This window comes from Dendropsophus ebraccatus, chromosome 13, assembly GCF_027789765.1.
Source record: "Dendropsophus ebraccatus isolate aDenEbr1 chromosome 13, aDenEbr1.pat, whole genome shotgun sequence".
Classification (NCBI taxonomy): Eukaryota; Metazoa; Chordata; class Amphibia; order Anura; family Hylidae; genus Dendropsophus; species Dendropsophus ebraccatus.
Genome location: NC_091466.1, coordinates 57,030,450 through 57,049,591, shown reverse-complemented (window position 1 = coordinate 57,049,591; position 19,142 = coordinate 57,030,450). Strand labels below are relative to the sequence as shown.

The 19,142-nt window shown below is 42.3% G+C and overlaps 1 protein-coding gene across 1 annotated transcript in view; it reads left to right on the top strand.

Moving 5' to 3' along the window:
• The window catches only part of ARHGAP5 (Rho GTPase activating protein 5), a 52,384-nt gene extending 33,807 nt beyond the window's left edge, over window positions 1–18,577 (top strand). The window contains exons 3-7 of the mRNA XM_069949443.1: window positions 2,175–2,319; window positions 14,480–14,557; window positions 14,713–14,844; window positions 15,516–15,621; window positions 17,598–18,577. Coding sequence (XP_069805544.1) covers window positions 2,175–2,319; window positions 14,480–14,557; window positions 14,713–14,844; window positions 15,516–15,621; window positions 17,598–17,931 — 795 coding nt within the window. The 3' untranslated portion in view covers window positions 17,932–18,577. The remainder of the gene's footprint in view (window positions 1–2,174; window positions 2,320–14,479; window positions 14,558–14,712; window positions 14,845–15,515; window positions 15,622–17,597) is intronic.
• Window positions 18,578–19,142: the final 565 nt, after the last annotated feature.

Genomic DNA, 19,142 nt, shown 5'->3' with positions numbered 1-19,142 from the left:
CGTTAATCGTTAAAAATCGCTCTGTGTAATAGGACCCTAAGAAATCATCCCAGAACAGTGGCAGCCTGCTTAATGCACTTCCGCCAGGACTACGTCATGGCATAGTAGAGAGGAGTATGTGCTGTGAATGGCCAGAGAAGTAAGGGAAAGGAAGTCCTGTGTGTGCACTGCGGGCTCACAGCCCAGCTCTAGAGATGAGTGCTACTTAAATATGCTTAGGTCATGCAGTTTATGGCTATATCCATGTTTTTCTGGCAGCATAAGGGCTGCATCTAACTTCTTTGGCCGCCCGCTCAGGTTCGGACGGAAACGCAATCTAACTGCTCTGAATATAGCGGTAATATTATACCGTATTCATTATCTTTTCTATGCTCCCTATGGTTCCATTTGTGGATGTGGATGGGGAGTTTTCTTTCTATTTTTACTGTTTATCCACTAAAGTTTGGCGTTGGCTTTTGGCCTAAGAATGTTCTCCACACTAACATATAATCCTATAAACCGTTTGGAAGGAGAACTTCTTGGTATTTACAACCTGATGTTCATCAGAAGTAGCGTCGTCCTCCGCGCCCGCATCGGTGATGACAGCCTTTCACTGAATGTTTTTTTTTTTTGCTTAAAACAATGGGCTTCTGATTGAAATTGTTCCTGACATCATCGCTATCTTTTCCTCCTGTTTCAGAGAAGAGTTTGATTTGACCTAAATTTTCTTTTCAGCTTTTTTTTTTTTTGGGTGGAAAAACAAAAACAAAAACCCACTGCCAGTGACTGACTGGATCCTGAAGAACTATTGAAGGCGAGAAGCCCGAAGAGCATCTGTCTTGGAAATGCTTTTGTTTTCTGTCTTTTATACAAAGCTTTTATAATACTCTATTGTGCATTTCGTGATTTATTTCCGATAAGTAATGAATGGTCCCAAATGCATGTTGATGAGTTCTGCTCATGTCCAGCTATCTAGGAATATAGAACTACATAATCCATCTCCCTTCTTGGTCCCTTTACTCTGACTGCAGACTTTTTTTTTTTTTTTGGTAAATGGAAATTTGTCACCTAACTTTTCCCCAATGATTACACATAGTGAAATAAGCTTTTTCTAATGTTTTTAGGCATGCTCTGTGACCTGTGAAAGGGTTTTTTTCAGTATTGCAATCCCTGGGAGACTTAAGGTTCATCACCATGTCTTCAAATCTAAAAGACATGGGCACGATTATCTTGAATAAAGCTTGTTTGTATGAAAGGGGTTTCTAGGCATTCTAACTGACCTGTGAACAGCGGTTTTAGGCATACTATGTGACCAGTGAACAGCGTTTTAGGCATGCTATGTGGCCTGTAAACAGAATTTTTAGGCATGCTATTTGACCTGTGAACAGTGTTTTTAGGCATGCTTTGTGACCTGTGAGCAAGGTTTTTAGGTATGCTGTGTGAACAAGATTTTTAGGCTTGCTGTGTGACCTGTATACAGGGTCTTTAAGCATGCTATGTGACTTGTGAACAAGGTTTCTAGGCATGCTGTGTGAGTGGGGTTTAGTGTTGTCGTCTATCGCTATAAGGAGGAGGAGACTGCCTGAATGTTATCTGTGCAGAACAGGAAGTTTCTGCCTATAATCTGGTTAGTGGCTGCAAGTTTTTTTTTTTTATTTATTTATTTTTTATAATATTGATAGTAAAATGGAAAATTTGAGTAAAAAATTCTTTTTGTTTCTTATTTAAACGATAGGTTATTTCCTGCTAATACATTGTATTTAAGCCAGAGGATAGCCATCGTCTCTTCCAGCCTCTTCCCATGTATGAATGTTCATTTTGTAAATGGACAGAGAAAGGATAAGCTGCTTCCAGACTCCTCCTGGCAGTGACTTATGTTCCTAAGAACAATAGGATCGAGTAGTTTACATTCCTCCTGCCCGATCCTGCGGAGAGTCAGGAACTGGTGAAATCACGTTTGTCTAATGTGTATGGAGACCTTTAAATGTTCTAATCCTTATGCCACAGTCTATTGTTCTGCCACAAAATTTTTATTTCCCAGCTGGCCTATCGTGCTTTAAGTTCTTTATAGTGTGAATATAATCCAACAATCTGACCATAGACCATTTCAAAACAAAGTAATTTTTGCAATTTTTTTTATTGTGATTGTAAAACCGTAAATATTCTAAATTTCTGTAAACATTTTCTTCTTGTAGAAAAAGAAGAACAAGCCGTTCAACCCTCCAACGCGGAGAAACTGGGAAAGCAACTACTTTGGCAAACCCCTGCATGAGCTTGTGAGCCCGGAGAAGCCTATTCCTGTGTTTGTGAAGAAATGCGTGGATTTCATTGAAGAGTCAGGTAAGATATTGTTAGTCATTCTGATACAGCAACAAAAAATAAGGCTGTAATGTAATTTTAAGAGGCCCTAGGGAGCACCCGTAGAGTATCTTTTTCAGCAAAGGCTCATTAAAGTGAATCTGTCACTAGGTTTATGCTGCCTTAAATGAGGGCAGCATAAACTAGTGACAGAAATGCTGATCGGTGTATTACTTACATCATTTTGTTCACCTGTTCTCCTAATATGCAGGAGAATTGTATTCTTGTCACACCCCTCTCCCTGCCCTTGACTGCCTATACACAGCATGGAGAGATAACTGCCAATCAGCAGCTGGTGGGCAGAGTTTTCTGCTTCTCATGAATATCCAGAACCACTGAGCTCATGTACATAATAAAGAGGGCTATTTATTGTCCATGTTATTCAGGAGGATATCTCTGGATCAGCTGCACAGAACAATGTAAGTGATACATCATTCTGTTCAGCGTCTCTGTCCCTAGTTTATGGTATCCTGAGATAGGACCTACTGACAGTCTCTTAAATCTGTATCTGGCTCAAATACCATCTAGGCTGCAGGCCCAAGATCAGAAACCGCTGCATGCCGGACAACCACTGGATAGCCAATAGGTCCAGGGCTGTGCAAAAGATTGTTTTTTTTTTTTGTTTGTTTAGTTACTATTTATGTATTTATTTTGTGTGTGTTTATATAAATATTCTTTATTTGTATATTTATTATTTATAAATAATGTCTAATTTATATTTATTCATTTATTTATTTAATATATACTGTATATTCATTCTTCAAATAAAGGATATATAATATATATATTTAATATATATAAGGAGATAAGGCAGATAACCCAGTCATGCAGTCACTATTTGGGTGATATGTTTAAATTTTAGGAATTATTCAGGTTTTCTTAGTACTTTCTGGAGTTCTGTTGCAGAACGAGGAAAATCTGAAATGAGAGGAATAGGTTTGGAATATGAAAGATGTTGGATCACTGGTGGAACCTGTTGTTCTTGGGGACATAAGCCGCTGCCTGTTTGGTATCAGTTTGCCCATTCTCTCAGGTAGTATAGTAGACGGACGAGGCACTGGGGAGAACTTTGAGGGTGACAGTGATAACTTCATATCCAGTTCTAGTAGTAGAGGCGTAACTCTAGCAGATGGATAGAGAGGTGAGCCTGCCTGCTGCTGTCAGGATAGACTACAGAGGGGGAGTTAACTAACTGGCCGCCTTCTCAATAGGGTTACAGTATACAGGTGGGGATAAGTTCTGCCTTTTTCTACAGTAAAAAGATGGTTTTTGAGGGACTGTGTGACCCTGGGGTCTAACCTGCAAGACACAATCTTATAGATATATGACGATGTTAGAGACAGCGGACAGAATGGTGTTGTATAACTGTGCTGTGGTGATGTCACAAGAAGACATATATATTCGGAGACCAGACCTCATTCTTCCAAACTGTCCTCCCGACTAGTATCTAAGTATATCCCACTATTTGATGAGACATTTGTAGGCTTCACAGTATATGTCTCCAGCCCACCTCATCCCCAGCCCACCCCACCTTCATGTCAGACTCCCACCTTCTTTCTCGCACGCAGAAGAGGCGATCTGTCACAGGAGCACACGGGAGGTGATGGGGATGTGCGTTGGCGACCGCTTCAGCAGAATATCTGTTTATTACAGAGCTTGTGAGTTTACCGAGCGTTAGGAATACTGTTCGGTCGCCTTTACAGCTTCTCCCATAGTGAGGAAGGTGTTAAGGAGCTGTTGGTTCTATGTGAAGTGTCTGGTAGGCAACACAAGCTGTGAGTATATGTGCCCAGCCGCACGCCGCTCCAAACAAGCAGGAAGAGGAGCAGATGCTGTCACCATCACCCACTTCAATAAACAGAAGGATCAATTGTAACAAAAATTCCCCGATTATGCATTGGCCCCAGACTGCAGAATACGGCTTGCTGTATCCCGCTAAATACCTATTTAATGCAATGAATTATGTATCTCTTCCCGAGGTCTTCAGCGTCTTATACGCTGCGGGATGCCGACTTGAAATCCTTTATTGTTAATAGAATATTTTTGTAGCATGGTTATGCGTTGTCATTCTGAAAACTTTGCTTTTGCTTGGGGAACAGTGCCGCCATGTATTAGGCCAGGGGTGTGGAACCAGCTGCTGCAAAAATACATTTCCATCAAACTTTAGCTTTGGCTGTCCGGGCATGATGGGAGTTGTAGTTTTGCAACAGCTGGAGGGCCTGAGGTTCCCCATCCCTGCATTAGGCTGAGTTCACACCAGGGTCAGGCGTTATACTGTTCTACTTTAGTATCTGTGTCTGCAGAGGAATGGTGCCCAATGGGGGTTGCTTGGGTTTCTAGTATGGCGTCCAACATGTAACTAAAAAATAACACAACATATCACTCTATGGTCAGTATTTTTGATTAAATCTGCTTCAGAGCTTTCAACCCTCGTGTGAATCTTGCCTTAAAGGGTTTCTTCAAGGCTGGAACCCATTTACAGCTATCTTATAAATGAATGTACAGTAGTGCCTTGGATTACGAGCATAATTTGTTCCGGGACCGTGCTTGTAATCCAAATCCACTCTTAAACCAAAGCAAATTTTCCCATAAGAAATCACAGAAATGCAGACAATTGGTTCCACACTCCAAAAATAATGATTTATTATTCTGAATAACATGCAAAATTAATGAAACAAACATTCAGAAACAGCAGAATATGTGATATTATAGGTTACTGTACAGTAATGGAGAGGATGGGAAACACAAGGGCGGAAAGAGACTGCAGGGAGTATGAAGGTATGAGCAGGCACATACATGCAGCACTCTATGTCTGGGAAGAGAGGGGTTACAGCTATGGAGAGATTACCTCCACCGTCCTGTCCCCTGATGCAAGCTCCAGCCTGAAGTGGATCTGGTATGATTTGGAAGGTGAGGAAGACCTTCTGGGTCTAAGTACAGGGCTGTAGACCCCGCTATGCAGACCATGCCCCTCCTCCATGCGCGCTCCCACAGTACAGGGAGCTCTTAAACCAAAGCAATGCTCCTAAACCAAGTCATAATTTTGAAAAACTGTGAGCTCTTAAACCAAGTTACTCTTAAACCAAGGTACCACTGTATATTGATAAATCAACATTATCGGACTAGGTTCCTGTGGTCTTTCATGCTTCTGTTTCTGATGCAAGCAGTCAGCTCTGTCTGCATTGCCCCACTTTCTGTTTCTGCTGTACATTCTAGTTGGGAACTCAACTAACTCTATGGGTATTTTCACACTGTGTTTTTGCAGTCCATTTAATTGATTCGTTTTTATATGGTTACTTCTAACATACCCCAAAATGTGGTCAACCATGTTTTTGTGTATGCTAAAAAAAAATCCATTTTGATTTATTTATTTATTTTTTTTTAATAATGGAAGTCAGTGCAAAAACAGATCTAAACAGATGCACACAATGGCATCCATCTTTGCATCCTTTCTTATTTTCCCCATAAATACAAGTTCAATGTGAACCTATCCTTCCTCCGTTCCACTGGAATCTTCTGTGAGATTAGTGGGTGGGGTTCTATTTAAGGTCTAGTGAGATTCTGATATTGACTGAACTCCCAGCTAGAGTGTACAGAAGAAACAAAGTCAAGATGGACCCTAGACAGGGAGTGGGGCCAGTGAGAGAACAGAGCAGACAGTTTACACCAGAAGCAAAACATCACTACATAACTTTGGTAAAAGAACTACAAATATGCCCTTTTGTTAGACAATTGATCATTGGACAACCCCTGTAAATGGATACTAAACTTAAATAAAAAAAATAAATAAAATAAAAACAGCACCACCCCCGTCCTCTGGCTGTGTGTGGTATTACATTTCAGCTCCATTTTGCATGGCTAAATAATATCTTGTAAGGCAGTGATCCCCAACCTGCGACGCCCCAGCAAAACTACAACTCCCAGCGGTCCCTGACGACATCCAGCTGTCAGGGCATGCTGGGATTTGTAGTTTTGCAACAGTTGGAGAGCCACAGACTGGGGATCTCCCCCTTAGAATACTATCTAATAAACCCTTGTATAGTTGATAAGTGCGGAGCTCTTGCCGCGTCTGTTTCCCCATAATCCGGGCGCACACTGTGTAATTGATGGTCTTACGGCACATACAGATTGTGGCAGGGGATAATTAACAAGCCGCGCTCTTACTCCGCACACACGGACGGCCTACCAGACTGTGACGTTTTATATACTGTAGCTCGCTGGCCACATTGATGGCCTGGCCCCAGAAAGTATTATCATTCATAAATTCTATTATTATATTATATGGCACCCCGGTATCGTATTGGCAGAACTTCCTTGTGACTATAACATGGGATAATGTCAGATTCTGGTTTAGGGGGAGATTTATCAAACATGGTGTAAAGTGAAACTGGCTCAGTCGCCCCTAGCAACCAATCAGATTCCACCTTTCATTTTCCAAAGAGTATGTGAGGAATGAAAGGTGGGATCTGATTGGTTGCTAGGGGCAACTGAGCCAGTTTCACTTTACACCATGTTTGATAAATCTCCCTCATTGTATTTGATGTTTCAAGAGATTTTTATAAACCTGCCCCTCCGTGGTGCACGGCTATGGACTGCTTGCTAGTAGTATACACACAGTTCCTTCCTTTCCCTGACTTCTCTGGCCAATCCCAGCACACACTCCTCTTGTAATAGTGAAAACGTACTGAACAGGTTGGCACTGTGCTATAGGATCATTTACAGAACAATGCAATAGATGGTGTATAGGAGGGAAGGGGTTAAAGGGGTTATCCACAACCTACACAAACATGTCCACTTTCTTCCAGAGACAGCACCGCTCTTGTCTCCAGTTTGGGTGCAGGTTTTGCAACTCTGTTCTATTAAAGTGAATGGAGCTTTATTGCAAACAATCTGTGAACTGGAGACAAGAGCGGTGCTGTCTCTGGAAGAAAGTGGACATGTTTTCGTAGTGCTAGAGAATCCCTTTAATTATCAGTAAAGTCACAGAACACAAACAATTCAGGTGTCATAAGAGCCTGAGGAGGAGCAGTAAAATACTAACTATGCTGCTGGCTTTGCAAGAGGTGTTTTGTGCGCAGAAAAGAAACAGCAGCACAGGCTGCTGCTGAGAGGGATACTCCAAAGAACATCATCTGGTGCCAAAATGATACAGATCTGTAACTTTAAGAAAAAAAATCTCCAGTCTTCCAGTACTTATCAGCTGCTGTATGTCCTGCAGGAAGTGGTGTATTCTTTCCAGTCTCTGCTGCCACCTCTGCCTTTGCCAGGAACTGTCCAGAGTAACAGCAAATCCTCATAGAAAAACTTTCCTGCTCTGGACAGTTCCTGTTGTGGACAGAGGTGGCAGCAGAGAGCACTGTGTCAGACTGGAAAAATACACCACTTTCTGCAGGACGTACAGCAGCTGATAAGTACTGGAACACTTGAATTATTATTTTTTTTTTTAAATAGAAGTAATTTAAAAATCTGTATAACTTACTGACACCAGATTTAAGAACATTTTCTTTCATCTGGATCTCCCCTTGAAGTCTTTCTTTTGTACCATTGACATTAGTGAGCTATCTGAATCACATTAATAGTGGCACCTTTTCCAGTTGACAGAACCCCTCTTATGTAAGGACGGCCGTCCCGTGATCTCCTCCTGAGTGCTCACTTTGTGCTGAGCGGGCACAGCTCCGGCACGGCACCTCCAGCCATACTTTATATGTTGTCTGAGCTTCCTCCTATTCTCTCCATTTATCAATTACAGCAGCTTTCCGCTCACCTCCTGGCACTTCTTTTTTTTTATATTCTTTTATGTCTTCTATTGAATACTCTTAATCCAGCGTTTTCTATAGTTGGAGGGAGGGCGAGTACAAGGAAATCGTTCCATTAACGTTTATGGCTGTCTCAGCTCTGTAGCTTTGGGTTACGATTTTTCGGCGGAGCTTATTTAAAGATGGCTGGTAATGTACACATTTACTGTAACGCGCCGCTTTTGTTTCACCGCCCGAGGAATTACATTCAAGCCGTATCTTGCTTTCTTCAAGCATGTATAAAATGTATGTCATCTCATCAGACGTTCCGCCCGCCACTTAACAAGTCCTATTTACATTGATAGGTTTTTCTACAGTGCAGTAAAGTGAGTGTAATCTGGACTCGGCGGATGCCACATTATTAACATACCGGGATCCTTAATAGACCTATGAGTAATGGAGTCATGTATAATGCCATTATGTTAGTCACTCCTTTACTAGCGGCTGCTCTACTTTGTAGAAGAGAAATCCATGGGGAATACTTAATAGTTTCTATGTATAGAACAGATTTTGACCTTTTGACCTATTTCTATTAGGTGTATGGACCCCCCATGGGGTATGTTCTGTGATAGACAGATGAAGACCTGGAGGAAAGGAGATAGAAAAGCTTAGTAACCCATTGCAGTTTAAGTGGGGCACAGTGAGCACTATGTAGCGAGTAGCAATAGCAGCGTTCAATTCTGTCACCGACCAATGTCACCAGCCCTGGGGGCTATTTTCTAGAGGTGAGTGAACCCGAGCATGCGGCATTTGATTACCGGTGGCTGAAGAAGTTGGATTCAGCCTATGGTATCCATGTTTTCCAGGACTGCCTAGGGTTGTATCCAACTTCTTCACCCTCCAGGAATCAAATGCTGCACGCTCAGGTTCACTTATCTCCACTATGGATATCCAGTTCCATTGGAAAAATGTTACGGTCCATTTACTTTATGGTAAAGTTAGCTAATTTTAAAAAAAGTACCTTTAAAGGGGTGCGCTGGCGAAAATATATATATTTTTTAAATCAACTGTTTAAAAAAAAAAAGTTGTATAGATTTGTAATTTACTTCTATTTAAACTTCTCAAGTCTTCTAGTACTTATCAGCTGCTGTATGTCCTGCAGGAAGTGGTGTTTTCTTTCCAGGCTGACACAGTGCTCTCTGCTGCCATCTCTGTCTGAGACAGGAACTGTCCAGAGCAGCAGCAATTCCCCCCATAGAAACCTCTCCTGCTCTACACAGTTCCTGTCTCAGACAGAGGTGGCAGCAGAGAGCACTGTCAGACTGGGAAGAATACACCACTTCCTGCAGGGCATACAGCAGCTGATAAGTATTGGACGATTTGAGATTTTAAAATTTTCTGAACTTTAACTTTGTGAAACCAGTTGATTTGAAAGCAAAAGATTTTCGCCAGAGCACCCCTTTAATGTTCCACCAAGACGACAAATCACATCATAATGTGCCCATAGTTGCCCTGTTCACACCTCCCTGAACGCTTTACATTTGATTACCGGTGGCTGAACAAGTTAGATGCAGCCCTAAGGGCCCTATTCCACGGGACGATGATCGTTCGCAAAATCGTTAACGATAAACGATCCAAACGGCCGCTATTGCGAAAGACCTGAAATCGTTCACCCCTTTACATGGAACGATAATCGCTACTTATGATCGTTCTTGCCGTCGTCTTGTCCTCGCTATTGCGTTTGTAACTACTGCGAACGACATCTTATTCAATGCGAACGACTTGCGAACGAGCAACGATAAAAATAGGTCCAGGTCTTATTAAACGATCAACGATTTCTCGTTCAGTCGTTAATCGTTAACTGCTATTCAAACGAACGATTATTGTTTAGATTCGAACGATAATCGTCCCATGGAATAGGGCCCTAAGAAGTCCTGGTAGACATAGATAGAGCTTATGGCTACTATCATAGCTAAGAGCAAGCTGGAACGCATCCTGCGACTGTTCTTACTGCACTGTGAGCAGGAGCCATAAGCAAGGAAAGTTGCGCAGTATTCTCCTGCCGGCCCCTGGGGGCCAATTAGTTTAGCGCGCTTGTCCAACAGAAGAGAAAACCTAAAGCGATTCCCTCTCTGTATGCGCGTGTACCATGGCTGCCTCTGCCTGCCAGCGGGGTACAGCACTACATCCTCACCTGCTTTTATGGATCTCTTATGTTTGGCCATTGTATTTTTTGTTATGCGCTGCGGCAAGAACCTGAAAACTGATGTATAAACCACTTGTATTCTATTGTGTTCTGTCAGATGAATAGAGTAGCGGATGTTTTCTGGTTTCAGGATTGTAGGGGATTATAATTTTAACAATTTAGTATAGCTTAAAGCTGCACTTCACTAGCATGCTGGGAGTTGTAGTGTTGCAACTGTTTAGAGCAGGATTGGGAACCTTCGACCCTCCAGCTGTTGCAAAACTACAATTCCCATCATGCCTGGACAGCCGAAGGCTGTCCAGGCATGATGGGAATTGTAGTTTTGCAACAGCTGGAGGGTCGAAGGTTCCCTATCCCTGATTTAGAGGCTGCTTGTACTTCAGAGAAAAAACAATTCCCTGTAGGTTTTCCACAGTCCATCAACAAACTACATGGTACTCTATGTTGGCTTCATATCCAGAGGCTTAAATGATGGCGTATATTTTGTTACCAGGGAATATAGTCGTCATACACCAGATAGTCAATGTGTTTCTTACTACTAGGATCTATGGTCATAGAGGAAGGTGGGGCCCCCAATGCCGATTGTTTTATTGTCCCAGTCTATGTATAACAGGAAATGTTTCTATAGCTCGTCTGCATCTCCATGGCAGCTGACAACACACTGTGTAGTCTGATCCTGTACTCTGCCCCTTTGATACGGTAAAATTATGGAGCAAGTGAGGAATCCTAGGGATGCTTAGTCCTGATGATGGATCAGTGGTCAGCTAACTTATCAGCAAACAGACATTTGCTGCTGCCAGTAAAATGGCTTTTAGTGTCCCTGTCACTTTAAGAAAACTCTTGACCCCCTCCAAGAAACAGGTCAGATACTTTGATCAGTCAGAATCTGGATGGTCGGGCCCACCCCGATCGTTAGATTGTGCCAAGAGAAGCCTTAGGCTAAGCTCTTCACTCCCCAACTCTCGGTGGAGATCATCTCCTGCAATGAAATGGAAAGGGCAGCGAGCTGGACGCCGCTAGCCTATCTAGCGATTGGTGGGAGTCTGAACTCTCAGACTTCAAACATGTCAAAAGTTTCTTTTTAAGGGAATCTGTCACTAGGTTTATCCTGAATAAATGAGGACAGCACAAACGAGTGACAGAAATACTGAACAGATCGGCGTATTACTTACATCATTTTGTTCAGCCGTTCTCCTAATAGGCAGGAGAATAGGATTCTTGCCACACTCCTCCCTCCCCTTTCCGACCACTGATTGACAATTGACCGACTATACGCAGCATGGATAGATAACTGCCAATCAGCAGCTGGTGGGTGGAGTTTTTTTGCTTCTCATGAATATCCAGGACAGCTGAGCACATGCACATAATGGAGAGGACTGCTTATTGTTCATGTTCTTCAGGAGGATATCTCTGGATCAGCTGCACAGAACAATGTAAGTGATACATCATTCTGCTCAGCTTCTCTGTCACTAGTTTATGCTACCCTGAGATAGGACAGCCTAAACCTACTGACAGTGTCTCTTTAAGATAACAGTGCCCATTCAGGGCCCATTGTGCTCCTGGAAGCATTGGATGCACAATACACATGGCAAACGGGCATGTCTATTTACATCCCATATGTCATGTGGGCATCGTTCCTACAACATTATATATCAATCTACTCGGCTCCTCCTGCTCTATAACACTGTGTCAGCAGATTGGATACATTGTCAATGTGACAAGTTCCCTTTAAATCACAGTGATATCTATAGACTTTTTTTTGTCCAGGCACTGAACTCCTGCAATGTTTTTCCCATACTTGTAGTATTTCCAGGTGTTTTGTTCTTGCACTAGTAGGAGCGTTTCAGCTAATATAATCTAAAAAGAAGAGCTTATATATAGCGACTCCTTATTATATTATACTTGTTCCTGTGGTTTAGAGGCTCACAAGCTAAGATCCTTACCAGGGGAATTAACATGCGTGATCTCAGCTCATCGTACATGTTAATTCCTATGGAGGCGGAAGAGTGGGAGGATGCCAGACACCTCTAGAGCCACTTATCTCATGGCACCAATAGATAGCTGCTTCCATTAGTATAAAATGCAAAACCACCATCATGTCATCCTCTTGGTTTCTTCATTGATCTGACATCCCTTAGTAACTCCATGCTGCTTCTCATCCAACGCTTTATAGTTAAACGGGTTATCTTGTAAAGAGACCCGGCTTGGCGATCATCCGATTGTTCTGGAGCGTCAGTGATAACGTGGACAGGTCTGCCTGAGCCGGAGCTGATCCTGCCTACAGGCTAATATGACATCTGGACGGCCCCTGTAATATAGAACAGATACTATACAGCCATTTCTCTTGGCCACTTGTTCGTATGTGAACTTTTCTGTAGTTGCGAGCGGGAAGAGCATTCACTTTATCATGAACTTTTCTTGGTTCCTCCTTATCTGGTGGTTCCAGTTCCTTCATTGTGAAGTCTTTTAAAGGTCGGAGTGTATCCAAGTCCTGGCGCTTATAGTTATTAGCATGGACTTTCATTGACCAAAATGATGTACTGTGAAGTTGTTGGAACGTGATTATAATACTAGAGAGAAAGGAGAAGCTTGTTGGGGAAAACTGTCCAACTGAAAGGAGGCTCTAGGACCCTGTTGGGTGCCTCTGGCCTGGAAACAAGATGAGATACGGTTGGGCATGGAGTATACAAAACATACAGCAGCACATTTCTCCATAGAATGGAGATCCTGCACACTGGTTGGTTGCTGAAGCTGGTTTTCCAGCTGGTCCCATAAATGCTGCATTGGTGATGAATCTTGTTACTGGGCAGTCAAGGAAGGGTGCAACCTGGAGGAGACGTTGCTGGGAGTCTTTTGCTGTGTATGGCTGCAGGATGCCCTGTACGTATAACTGAGCTGTTAGTGTCCTTTTATCACTACTAGGGGTGGCCGACTGCATGTATGGTGGTTCCCCACATCACACCAGCAGGGGGCAGTGTGTATTGCTCCACAGCAGAGGCAGAATTGAAGTCATCACCAAAAGGCCTCCATACTCTGACCCGCGGGGACTCCTGGGTGACCGCTAGATTGTCTGGGCAGCCCATAGCAGATAGCGGCGGTCTGCTGCCACCGCTCCTATTACACGGAGCGCCAGCAGCATACCACTGCTGTTCTCAGAGTTGCTGTTTTAAGATGTTGAAAGACAATGATCAGCCGACATTGTGCATTTTGGCTGACCTTTGTCTTCTATTACACAAGACTGTTATCGTCCGAATACGGCCGATAGTCGCTTCCTGTAATAGGGCCTTTACACTACCCAAAAGTAGCTTGTGAGAAACTTTTTAGAGGTCAGCAGGGACAGAACTTTTACCCTGTCCTAAGGCAAAACCCAGTGTGTAGCCATTACCCATCTACCTGAGACAGAACTACAGGCCGGATATAGCAGCAATCCGACATTATCATTTTTATTTTATTTATATATATATATATATATATATATATATATATATATATATATATAATATGTATTTTGACACCCATGGCAAAAAAAAACATTGTCTGTCCCGACGATGACTGCTGTCTCACACATCTGGAAATACAGTATGTAGCTATAACATTGGCTGCTTGCTAGACTACTCTTAAAGCTACAGCACCGTCTTGGTGTATGTGCTGTCGCCGATGTCTGTTTCTTATGACGGATTGCTATGAGCCAGGACAAATCTGTGTTCACTTAGCCGGCCATCTGCAGGGAAAAGGAAGTTCTTAAAGTGATCCCCAGTCGATCTGCACAACTCCTTCTAGTGAAAGTCAAATAGTGCCTGTGACATCTGGTCCTAGACCGGAAATAACTGTACGATGATATATAACATCCATGCAATCTGTGCAGCCTGGCTGGGTCCCATTGGATACATGGTGTTTTCCCACTATAGATTGTTTGTCATTGAGTATTCCCTATCCACATGTGATGGATAACTTCACGTTCAGCCATTACGTGGCATCTGATGTCCAAAAATCTAAGCTTAATGCAGTGATATATAACTGGGTCGGAAAGTATAATTCTCTTTTACTGGCCACTGAATAAGTTGGTTCATAAAGAACAATAGAAAAGACAATAAGGCACCTGGGCTTCTGGGACCCATCCAGCCTTGGGCCTGGTAGTGCATTATTTCATACTTTTTTTTTTTTTTGTGCACATTTATAATGCTTTGTCTTCTCATTTCAGGACTTGGCACTGAAGGTCTATATCGTGTGAGCGGATACAAGACGGACCAAGATAATATCCAGAAGCAGTTTGATCTGGGTGAGCAGATGCCATAGTGCTCGTATTCTGCATGTTTAGCTGATATACCTAATATTTGTGGTATTATGTGTTGGATATTACTACAGTATATCTCTTCTATGTGCTGCGTCTTTGTGTACGGGACCTGCATTTATACCGCTTCTTCTCTCTATTAGATAACAACCTAAACTTGGCTTCTATGGAGGTGAATGTTAATGCCGTGGCCGGCGCCCTCAAAGCATTTTTCGCTGATCTGCCAGCGCCGCTCATACCGTATGTCCATCACCCGGAACTGCTGGAAGCTTCTAGTAAGTAGAATTGTCACCCATGTATACCATCCACCATGGCACAATTGTTAGAAAATATTGTGTATTTTTTGTTAATATAAGCAGTAACATTCACGTAACGTCATAATTGCAGGGCCGGATCTGGCGGGTTATCAGTATTTTTAAATTTTTTTTTTTATATTAGATGGGCATAGAATACAAGATATGAAAACTTTATTAAAGTTATATAACTTTGTAATATAAAGGGAAAAAAGGCAGTTCTTAACACAGCCATTGTTGGCAGCAGAAGGGCCACTGAAGTGTCAAAAATAAATATATATTTATTTTGTACGTTGTACATATGATAAGGAGATAACATACAGAATTTAGCATAATAAACAACATAAATTTAAAAAAATAACATGGGTGTATACCTCTCCAGAATAACCTCTCTAATGGGGGTTATACCAAGATTATAACTTATCACCTATCTACTTAATAGGTATTAAGTGTCAGATTAATGGAAGTCTGTGTACTCTGTCCCTTTCCATTCAGGAACAGTGAGAGAAGACTATTACATTTCTTGATAGATCGCCTGTATCAGGCTGTATTTGCCACCAGGCACCATAGGGCCTGTGCCTAGGGCGGCAGTGTTAAGGTGGCGGCACTTGAGATTGCTTGGTCTAATAAACCTTGGTCTTCTTTACCTGCAGAAATCCAGGACAGGATGGAGAGGCTTCACGCTTTAAAAAATATTTTACGAACTTTTCCTTCGGTCAACTATGAAGTCTTGAAATACATCATAACTCATCTGAACAGGTGAGTGCATATCTGACTATAAGGAAGGGTTATACAGTAAATGTAGAATAGTCCTTAATAACATTGGAATGACCTTTGGTCATTATAAAATCATGTTTTACTTCTAAGTTCAAGTATCAGAGGCCGGGCTGAGCTGTAGCATGCATGCCTCCTCTCTCCCCCACCTCATCCTCCAGCACTAATCCCTATACATCAGTAATTTAGGAGACAGGCGTCTCCTGCGGCCACCAATGATAAATTTAAGGGGCCGCATTGAGCAAGGACTTTTATACTGTAAGTCTGACAATGTTTATCAGCAACTTCAAAGGCCTCCTGCACCGAGTATGAGCCGGCGTCCGGGAATGATTCCGTCTAGTGGTAACTCACGCTCACTACTAGTAAACTGTGCTGCACATAACTCTGTCATATGATCATGCGGAGCAGACAGTACTCAGACATATTAGCCATGTAATGAGCCCTTCTGGAAATTACCGGAGCCCTTGTGAACCTGGCTATAAAGGAATGCAGCTGCTCTTCCTCTACACACTACATACAGGGACTGTCCCTTTTATTACCCTCCAGCTAGCTGAAGCATGCATATGTGTGAGGCTATTATGGTGTCTCTACTAACCACCCACCCCCACTCTTACACATGGTATTATTCTCAGTCACTATATTACCTATGTTATAGCAATGCAGAATAGCAGGCCTCATCTCTTTAAATGGTAGACAATTGGAGTGCATCTTTCTTAAAGGGATACACCATATAAAGCCACTAAATCATGGTAGGAAACTAATTTTTGTATTATTGTCAATCACTTGCGGACCACCAGATGAGCTCAACCTCCCGGCCCCTCTATGTAATTCTGCAATGGCGTGCAAATTGTCAGCTGTAGGTGAGAACAGGCAACAGATGGACGTTCCAAAGCCGAGGCAGAGACTGTTTATGGTTCCCGTTTTACTGATCTCTGTATATACAGCACTCAATGAGCGCTATGTACAGAGCTCTGGAGGCAGCCAGGGAGCTGCTGCATCTTAGCAGACCCAGATAAACCAGGGGTGTCAGGGGCTGTGTAACCCCTGTGAATGATAGACTTTGTATATTCTCACCTATGTTCACACACACACACAAATCCCCTAAACACTATTAAGTAAAGGGGTACTCTGGGTGTCAGAAAGTTATACAGATTTGTAAAGGACTTGTGTTTAAAAATCTGAAGTCTTCCAGTACTTATCAGCTGCTGTATGTCCTGCAGGAAGTGGTGTATACTGTCCAGTTTGACATATTGAGAGTAGGAGAGGTTTCTATGGGGATTTGCTACTCCTCTTGGCAGTTCCTGTCACAGTTAGAGGTGGCAGCAGAGAGCACTGTCAGACTGGAGAGAATACACCACTTCTGGCAGGACATACTGCTGCTGATAAGTACTGGAAGACTTTAAATAGGAGTCATTTACAATTTCATATAACTTTCTGAAACTAGATGACTTTTATTTTTTCCCCTCAATGTTTTATATAAATTTGTAAATTACTTCTATTTAAAACTTTCAAGTCTTCCAGTACCTATCAGCTGCTGTTTGTACTGCAGGAAATGGTGTATGCTTTCCAGTCTGACACAATGCTCTCTGCTTCCACCTCTGTCCATGTCAGGAACTGCCCAGAAAACCTCTCCTGCTTAGACAGTTTCTGACACACACAGGTGGCAGCAGGGAGCACCGTGTCATACTGGAAAGAATACACCACTTCCTGCAGGGCATACAGCAGCTAACAAGTACTGCAAGACTCGAAATTTTTAAATAGTAATTAACAAATTCATACGACTTTCTAAAACTAGATGACTTCATTTTTAAAGTACCACTTTAATTTATATTGTGTCAACAAATAGACCAGTAACAAATTGTCCATCTTTACACCATTCCTTTCTAGTGAAACACATCTCGCAAGTCTCTTTACCCTGGGGTCATCGACTGATAAATATTCTGTGTTTTTGGTGTTTTTAGGGTTAGTCAACACAACAAGACCAACCTGATGACTGCGGATAACCTTTCCATTTGCTTCTGGCCTACTCTCATGCGTCCGGATTTCGAGAACAAGGAATTTTTCTCTACCACTAAGAACCACCAATCCGTCATAGAAAACTTCATTCAGCAGTGCCAGTTTTTCTTCTACGAGGGGGACATTGTGGACTCTCCCAGCGTCACCAGCTCTCCTTCAGCACAGCACTCTAGTCCGGGTCAGCTGGCGCCTCCTTTAGTCCCCCTGCAGTTACCTCCTCCTCTTCAGCCACAGCTACTACAGCCCACACTGCAAGCCGACCCCCTGGGCATCATATAACTGGGCACAGCTTTGTACTGTTTTATTTAATACCCCTCCTCCCCCCCCCAGGTCCTTACTGGAAAACAGTGATATACAGGAAAACACGGAAAAAAAAAAAAGACTAACGTCACCTGTAATAATATCTTAATGACGGATCTGACTACTTTTAGTTCTCATATTTTTTTGTTTTTTTTTCGTTTGTATTTTTTTAAACCCTTTTTGGAACGTCTAGAAAGAGATGATGGATCTGTGGCAGGCCTTGTATGTGAAATTTTTGCTGCTGCATGGGACTTCTATATAAATACTATACACGTCTTCAGGTGTCATGAAGACACTTACCGGAAGAGAGGATTAAACAGAATAAAAATGGTTCTTTTCTATAGAAAAAATCTAATTAAATTTACAGAAATAAATCATTTATGAAGCATTTAGTGCTTTCCGCAGCCCGTCTTAAAGGCTGAGATTTATTTTGGTGTCAAAGCATCCGTGGTGTGCAGACGTGGGCATGTGTGGGTGCGTGTGGGAGCCTGGCAGTGGGGTGGGTTATGGATTCTTTGTTGGCGGTGCTTGGAATGGAGCTTATCTTGTAAATGATACAAAGTAATAATTGTATGTACATATATAAATGTTTACATATTTGAGGAATAAACATCCATCCATTGAAGCAATGTTTTGTTCTACATGAGGGGGCAGGGGCTGCATGAACGGCGGTGGTGGTCCTTCTTCAGGTTCTATTGTGACTGCATCTCCAGGTCACAGAATGATCTGGCTACAGTGTAGTTTTTCTTTAGAAATGTAACCTTTTTAAGTAAAGTTTTGCTAAATGCCTGAAAAGATTATAAATATTCTTTATTTGTTATTGAACCAGTGTTCGCTGGACTGACCGGCCCTTTTATGCTAGGGAAGGAGAGGCGAACAAAAAGAGGTAACGCTGTAAATTATTTTCTGTGAGTTGTGTGTGTTTAAGGGGAACTTTTTTTTTTTTTAAATCAACTGGTGTCAAAGTTATACACATTTGTAAATTACTTCTATTTAAGCATCTTAGGTCTTCCAGTACATAACAGCTGCTGTATGTCCTGCAGGAAGGGGTGTATTCTTTCCAGTCTGAAACAGTGCTCTCTGCTGCCATCTCTGTCTAGCAGTAGCAACTTCCCATAGAAAATCTGTCCTGCTCTGGGCAGGTCCTGTCACAGACAGAGGTGGCAGCAGAGAGCACAGACTGGAAAGAT